Consider the following 8,401-nt stretch of genomic DNA (forward strand, 5'->3'; position numbering starts at 1 on the left):
GTCCAGTTCCAAAGTGGCGGCAGCGCTACTTCCGGTCTGCTATTTCCGCCCGGTCCCTTATTTCTCTGACAGCAACTTGGCAGGTATGCATCTACCGAAACTGTATAGAAACTTATTCATGTATGCTACTACAGAAGCAAGAATGTTACTTGCCCCCAAATGGAAAGGAGCAGAAGTCCCGGCAAAGGAAGAATGCATACAGAAACTTATGGAATACGCAGAAATGGCGAAACTCACCAGAAAATTTAAAAATCAAGATAACAAACTTTTTTTTAAAAAAAAAAGTATGGAAATGGTTTGTGGACTATTTACAGAGAAATTGTAAACAGATAAGAACATTGGCAGGATTATTGCAATAACCTGCAGTTACAGAAAAGTATATATTTAAAGAAGATAAATAAATGAGCAAATTAAGTTGATTTGGATATGCAGAAGGTATTAAAAATAAATTTAAGGAACCGCAGAAAGAGGGGGAAGGAAGTCAAGTTCTGAAATGTCAATGGTTGTAAAATCAGTGAAATGTATAAAGAATACATGTATATTGTAACGTTTTGGTAAATGTGGTGCTGATGGGTCACTATTTGAAAGCTTTGCATTACCTTTTGGATTAGGAAGAGACCCTTCCTCCTGGGACATCTGGATATTTCGGAGAATCTTCAGCAACTTCCCTGACTCAGCAGGAGAAGCAAAACGCCCTGAAAAAGATGTGAGTGCTCTCCCCTGCTCTCTCTCTCACACACCACATACATGTTTAAGATGGGAATAGGAAACCTGATAATGCCAAGGCTGGAGCACAGTCCCCAAAGTCCCCACGTCATTCATGCATATGCATGACTTTTAATAAGAGCAACTTCCTAGAAATAAACAGCAAAGATGAACAACTGGAACCCACACAGGGTGGGCGGGAAGGGACTGTTTTTCATTCCTACCCTTCCAGCTTTCGCTCGCAGTTAATTGATCATGGGGAGAGTTGGGTCCTAGGTGGTCCAGACACCAGTCTAGCTGCCACATTCTGGATTAGTTGTAGTTTTTGGGTCACCTTCAAAGGTAGCCCCACGTAGAGCGCATTGCAGTAGTCCAGGCATCCCCAGACTTCGGCCCTCCAGATGTTTTGGACTACAATTTCCATCTTTCCCAACCACTGGTCCTGTTAGCTAAGGATCGTGGGAGTTGTAGGCCAAAACATCTGGAGGGCCACAGTTTGGGGGTGCCTGCAGTAGGGAGATAACTGGAGCATGCACCCAGGGCTGCCTTAAGCAAATGCGGCGCTGGAGTGCAAAGATCCGCCCAGCCCCCCCCCCCCCGGTTGCCCAGTCCCAGGCACACAGGAGGGTGGATGCGACCAGCCGCCTCAGCGTCTCACTGGCTCAGTCACCCCCATACTCGTGGCACAGAGCCACCCGCAGCAGAAGAGCCCACCGCGGCACTCCAACCGACAGGCAGGTCTTCCCTGGACTCAACTCTCAGGCCCCAGACTCTCGGCCTGGCGCCCCTGAGAGCCCAGCGTCTGGGTGCCCCGCACCCCTAGCGCCTATGGGTAAGATGGCCCTGCATGCACCACTCTGGCGAGACAGTCTGTGGGCAGGTAGGGTCTCAGCCTGCATATCAGATGGAGCTGGTAGACAGCTGCCCTGGACACAGAATTGACCTATAGCATTTGTATACTTCTTTCTGCTGCCAGGTATATGGGAGCAGCCCTTAGCCCACTTCAGGTTTGGGGGTACCCCCCTTGCTGTTTTTTCTTTCTTTCTGGAAATGGGATATGCTTCCTGGCCCATCAGACAGATCCATCTGTCTAACATGTAGCAATACATATGATGCATTTATTCAGAATTCAAAGTAGACATTCATTTTGCAACAGGCCAAAAATGAAACCCTGTGTCCCAAATGAATTGGGTGGGCAGGGCAAAGGTGGTTGTTCTCCTTCGTAAGTTACCAGTTGGCTGGTCAATGTTCCTTGGAGCCTTCCCTTGCATTCCCAGAGCTTGCACTGCTTGGGAATTGAATCAGTTCCCAAGGTATAGAATGAAATTTGGGTCCTTTCTCTGCTCGTTTGGAAAGCAGCTGAGGGTCCTTTATGCTTAAGTAAGCACTGGGCCAAGGAACATTCCTTTTCTCCTCCGTGCTCTTTACGCCAACCGCAAATATTAGTGTTAGTCGAACTTCAGCCTTCATTATGCTGTGGCCTTTGCACAGACGACTTACCCCCACTTTAACTTAGCCTTAAAGCTGAGATTTCCTGACAAAATCCAAGACACTGCCCTCTTCCTTCTGCCTGCGGTTAACAGCCTAGCCTGTTTAAAGTTCATCTGTGCCAGTGGCATGTGCTAGGGAAAGGCATTTGATACCATGTTGTCTGGGCTTTTCATCTTCCTCCTTTTTGCCTTCTGGAAGATCACCCAGCTCCTTAACTACGTGTTTCCCCAGATAGCCAGGGAATGACTATAGCCATGGGCACATCAGTCTGGAGGAGCGAGGACGTGGGTAGGCTGCAGGAAGCCACATGCCCTGTAGGTCATTTTGAGGCAGTGGTGTAACAGCATTTGCTGGTGCCCGGGGCATGCATGGAGCACGGAGGGCGAATGGAGCTCGCTGTGCCAGCACAGCCCCTGCCACCACAGCCAGGTGGGGCCATGCTGCACAGTCTGCCCATCCACGCAGGGAGAAGCCTGGCCAGCCGACGTGGCTCTTGGGGGGGGGGGCAAATCCCCCACAATGCCTGCAGAGAGGAGGGCCAGGCTGGGGTTGCCCTGTGCCTGCCTCCCTCTGTCTGAGTTCACTCACCATCCAAGTGAGGAGTGAGCGAGCGCTGGCCAAGTGGTCATTCAGCGAAAGGGCCAGGGATGTGGTGGCAAGGCCAGGCCGGGCTCTAGCGCCCAAAGACAGGCAGGGTGGGGCTTTTTCAAAAGGTTTTGCTCTACACAACAGTAGAGATACATCTGACAGGGAAGAGAATATGGCCATCGGGGAAGTAGGATGGGAATCCAGTTGATTCTCAATCTCTTGGCTTCAAGTTTGTTTGTTTCCAGAGGGCTGACTAAGTAGTTTATGGACTGCCCATCCTCATCTGTTCAATTGGAGGCAGCAGGTCCCTGGATGTGAAGGAAAGCATATGTGGATCGACCTCCATTGAAATGAATCAGCCAACCCATAGGGGCACAGGAATTCAGCGTGGGAATCACAGCACTTCCCTACCTCTGCTAGATGTTTATTTGAAAAAAATTCACCCTGGTCCAAAAATCAACAAGGGGATTTATTATCACCTAAAATGCATATCAATATAAAACCAAGGCAGAGAAAACAGAAACTTGCATGATATTTAAACTAAGGATGCACACCAGTGCAACAGAAAATCTAAAATGGGTAGGTCACCAGATTTTATGGCCCTGTGGCCTTCTGTGCCCCAATTTTTCAGGCTCTCCCTCTCTGGAATCCATAAATGAAATGGACCAGTCCCTAGGACTCCCAGAACCATCCCTCTCACCTGTTCTTGGCCCCAGTTTTACCTGGAAATAGTAGCACATAGAAGGGCTTCCGTAGTCTGGGAAAGCTGCAAAGATATGCAACAGCCAGTATCAAGTCTGCAAGAAAACATGGGGAATGTATTTCCCAAACATCATTCCTAGATCCAGGATTACCAACGTCCTGCCCTCTAGAGCAGGGGTCCCCAGACTACGGCCTGCGGGCCAGATGCGGCCCAATTGGCCTCCCAATCTGGCCCGCGGCGACCCCTGCCGCCCGCTGCCGCCGCCTGCTCTTACGGCGCGCAGTGCGCCGACGCTCTTCCAGGTTGGGAAAAAGCTTTGTGCGCATGCGTATGGGACTCTCCCAACCCAGAAGAGGTCATTTCCGGTGCACTTCCAGGTCGGGGGATGCCCATACGCATGCACACAAACGATTTCCGGCACCTTTTCTGACCTGGAAGCGCGCCACTGCGCCAGTAAATGCGTGTGCGCATGCGCATGGGCGCGCACTCCCCCGCCCTCCGGCCCACCGCGCGATCGGCGTGGCGGGCACCGGCCCAAAGCTGGGTAAGTCTGGGGACCCCTGCTCTAGAGGTTGTGGACTACATCTCTCTGGCTATACTGGCACTGAAGGGAGTTGGAGTCTAAAACATCTGGAAGATGTTTTGGCTACCCATGCTCTGCTGCTGTGAGCATCCAGAAGATGTTCTGCACCGTCATTCCCCCAGAATCGTTTCCAGTGTGGACTGGGAAGGGAGGGGTCTCTCTAATATTAAATCACAGGACTGAGAATGGTGTGCCATGTTCATCTGCTATAGTTTGGTGCCTGCTGTGTTAATGAAAACGGTGTACAATTTGTGCAAGCCGAAAAGTCTAGAATCCCTCTCTGGGCGCATATGTATTTATCTTGGTTGTTTTATTTATTTTCCTGAAAACATTGTCTTTCGGTTGGGAAGGATGTGAAGACAACGTGCATTGTGGGTTACAACATCTGGATAAAATTCCGCCCTGTCCTGTGGATTTGGACCTGAAGCCCTACGCAACTCGTTCTTTTGTAAATTCAATTCCCCCAGTGCAGACGGCGGCTGCTTGATCCTACCCATACTGGGCAAGCCGTAGGTGTTTGCCAAGACAATAAGCAGGCTTGTCATTTACAAAAGCGGATCCTCCCGTAGCCTTCCTGAATTCGTAGAAAGAGCAAAGCTGTGGCGAGCTAGGCATTATTAAAGAAAAATATCTCATTTTTTAAAAATTATTATTCTTATTAGAGTGAAGAGGACAAAAACAAAGAAAGCCGATGAGGGCAAGCAGCCCAGCAAGGACACCATGAAAGTGTATCTTGGCTCTCTGCACTCAGACAGGGAGTAGGAAGAATGCATCTCGAGCGCCTTCCCCGATCCTCAGCCCGAAGCAAAAACGTAGGCGTGGAGCTCGACCAAAGGATTGCATAAATACAGCTGAGAGCAGCTTGGGGCTTCCTGTTTCAGAATGGGACAAGTGATGTGAATTGGAGACAGCCGAGCCGTGCAGCCAGCCAGCAAAAACTTCATTTTGCGGCGTGGTTAGACAGGACTTCGACGCAGGAACCCTCGGTGGTGCTGTGAGTCAGCAGCCCTGCAGCATCCAAACCAAAGTCAAAGGGTGACTGAAACGACGGCTGCTGTCCTGTCCTGCAGGAGCAATAAGGTTGTCTCCGAGGCAGGATCACTCTGTTCCCAGACTTGCAGTCTTGCTGGTTGTCCGGGGACGTCTTTCAGAGAAGTTCCCCCACCCCCAAATCCCACATTGTTGGTTTTTTTCCTACACGAGGCTTGGCAGGAGCCAAGTCTGATGGAGAGTTGCTTACCTGAAGAAAAAGCCTTCCCAAGAGACTTGTTTTTATGAGAAATACGATGGCCGTCATGCAGACAAACCAAAACCGACTGCAGTCACCAAAGAATAACCCTTAACGCTTAACCCCCCATATGCCAAGCTTGCAGAGAGACTCATTCAGTGTGTGTGTGTTGGCTGGGAATTGCAGGGGTTGGGGAAAACACCACCCTAAAAGAAAGCCACAGAAAAAGTTCCCCAAATTTAAAGCTATCATGGTTATGTCTTCTGCCAGAATATATATTTGCTTCGGGGGGGGGGGGGGCTTGCTAAGTACCTGCAAAGATCATCTAAATGGGCATTTCTCCTGAACTTTCTTAAAGTTTCAGATCCTTGAAGTCACTGAAATTTAACAAGACACAAGCTCCATATAGCACTGTATTCTACACCTGGTAGTGATCCACAACAGGTAATTGGAGAAGTGAGTTTTGACCTGTTTTTGGCTTCCCCGCAAAGACCCTTCTTCATTTTGTCATGAATCCATTATGGGTGGGCCTTTATCTGCTGCAGCTGTTTACAGCCTAATTGTCATTGTTTACCATCCAGGGGAATCAAACTGGGATTTATGTTCTTTTGCCCCCATTTCTCTCTATCTTATTCCTGTTTTTTGTATAGCTTTTAATATGCAAAAGGCATTTAGAAGAAATAGAGTGTGCTGAATGGAATATATTTCCCCAACCAGCAGGGTTGGGAAGAGAGAGAGAGGCAGAAAGGATAAGATTAAACCCACCTCTGTACCTCAAATCCACTTAAATTTGTTTGGAGCTAAACCTCTATTATTGGATTATTATGAGATTTACTATTCACTTGACTCACTTTTCTTTCTGCATTGCAATAAATGTTTACGAGGACATTAAAACTGCATCAGAATTGCTTTAAGGAGGCTTGAGATCTAAGAGCTTGCAAAACTAGGCAGTGCAATTGATCAGGGAGATAATACACCCATTTTGTTTAGGCTTCTCATGCACCGATGCGCGTTTGCCCCCATTTTTATGCTTGCAAAAACTGCTGAAAGGATCTGATTGGTCCAAGATCATCTAGTAAAGTTTCATGGAAAGTGGAGATTCAAACTGCTGTGATATTCCACCCATGTCACTGCCCTTGTCCAGTGATTGGTATACTCAGCTGTTTCCAGAGTTGCTTACCTATAGGCAGGGCCGTCTTAAGCATATCTGGCGCCATGGTGCGATTATCGCTCCGCCCCCCCGCCCTTTCTCACCGCGGCTGTCTGGCGGGTGCAGCGCTGCTGCAGCGGTCGCAGTTGTGCGGTGCCCCCCTGGCGCCCCGGCGCCCTGGCGCTCTGCGCCACCCAGGCTTGCCTTAGAGCCGGCCCTGCCTATAGGCTGCATGAAAGGTGGCAGACAATTGCTTGTATGTGAGCTAGGCAGTCACTTCCATTCCACAATTTGTTTTCAATTCTCTCTTTTTAATATATAATTTTTATTAAATTTTGTTTTACAACTTAGAATACTGTACTCATTTAACCAACCTTATACTATCAATCAGTGACTTCCCTTCTCCTTCCATGGTTCCTTTTGCATAGCATAAATCCCTGCATGTTTTATATAAACCAAACCATTCAGGATTCCAGTATTACATCCATCAAAAGTTATTTACACTAATGCTGCCGACGTTTTCAAGTGTACACAATTCCCCCCCCCCCAATATATTCAATAAACATTTTCCAGTCTTCTTTAAACATATGTTGTTTTTGTTCTCTTATTCTATATGTTAAGTCTGCGAGTTGCACATATTCCATCAGTTTAAGTTGCCACTCTTCTTTAGTTGGGACCTCGCTCATTTTCCATTTGGGGGGCTAACAAAACAGGGGCCACAGTAAAGGCATACATAAATAACCTTTTTTGACACCTGGGAATTTCCATCTGAATTGGGGATAATTCAGAAAGGAGTCTGTTGGGGATTTTTTGGGAAAACATTTTTTTCCAATTCATTATAAATTATTTCCCAATACTCCACCACATATGAAAAAATGTACCCTCAACCTCATTGCATCTCCAATACTTATCTGATTCTGTGTTTGTTTTTTTCCTACCTTTTGTGTCTTGCCCCATGGGGCAAAGAGCTGTTTCAGAAAGTGATTTCAGCTGAGAAAAGCAGTGCAGGGGGCAGGATAGAACCCCCCCTCCCCTTTTGCCAGCATTGCGATCCTGATCAGAAAATACCCGTTTAAGAAACCTCGTTGGATCTCTTAATGGCTAGCTAGCCTTGTTTTGCTCTAAATTACAACAGTTTATTTTATTTTATTTTTCAAAAAGTTAAGTAGGCATGCAGTGACTTGCGCATAGGAAATCGCCCTATTCTTTTTTGTTTTCTTTAAAAAATATTTATCATTTTTTATCCATTAAGTGATTCTCTCCCTGCTTTGTCAAGACTCATTTACTAGATTTATTCCATGAGCCTCAGCATGTTTGAGCAAGCAGGGCCCAAACACCACAGCTTTAGTTTCTTAAATACTTCAAATCCTTTCCTTGTAGGAGGAGGGGAAACTCAGTACACAGTTTAAACAATTACGGAAGGAAAGTGCCTGATCTCATGTAGTGTGTATAGTACATTACTAGACTGAATGGGTCTGTGGGTATATCTGAATTTTCTTTATTGGGAGAATACCCCTTTAATCAAATTTCCCCTTAATTGAATAGTGAATAGAATGAAATCCACCTCTTTTTCATCATGAAGTTTAAAAAAGGGGCACGCATCAGTAATCAAATATCATGGATGTTGTGTAGAACCACTTGGTACTACACCATTCTTGGTCTATCGGGGTGGCCAACTCCCAAGAGACCGCGATCTACTCTCAGAGTTAAAAACTAGCAGTGATCTACCCCCTTTTTTGGGGGGGGGGGTTTCAGGTCAAAGTTGTTGAGTTTTTTTCAGGGAGGAAGTAAAATGTTGAGCTTTTGGGGGGGGAGCCACAGTTGTTCAGCTTCTTTGGGGGGAGCCAATGATCTACCAGTGATCTACCGCAGACGTCCAGTGATCTACCGGTAGATCATGATCTACCTGTTGGACTGCCAACATGAGTGTGATCAAACTGCGGAAGGCAGTGG

General features: G+C 47.2%; 1 protein-coding gene across 1 annotated transcript in view; it reads left to right on the top strand.

The window, feature by feature from the left end:
• The window catches only part of SLX4IP (SLX4 interacting protein), a 91,029-nt gene extending 83,993 nt beyond the window's left edge, over positions 1 to 7,036 (top strand). Inside the window, exons 7-8 of the mRNA XM_035110077.3 lie at positions 612 to 706; positions 4,733 to 7,036. Coding sequence (XP_034965968.1) covers positions 612 to 706; positions 4,733 to 4,832 — 195 coding nt within the window. The 3' untranslated portion in view covers positions 4,833 to 7,036. The remainder of the gene's footprint in view (positions 1 to 611; positions 707 to 4,732) is intronic.
• The last annotated feature ends 1,365 nt before the right edge of the window (positions 7,037 to 8,401 follow it).

Source organism: Zootoca vivipara, chromosome 3, assembly GCF_965207765.1.
Source record: "Zootoca vivipara chromosome 3, rZooViv2.hap1.1, whole genome shotgun sequence".
NCBI lineage: Eukaryota > Metazoa > Chordata > Lepidosauria > Squamata > Lacertidae > Zootoca > Zootoca vivipara.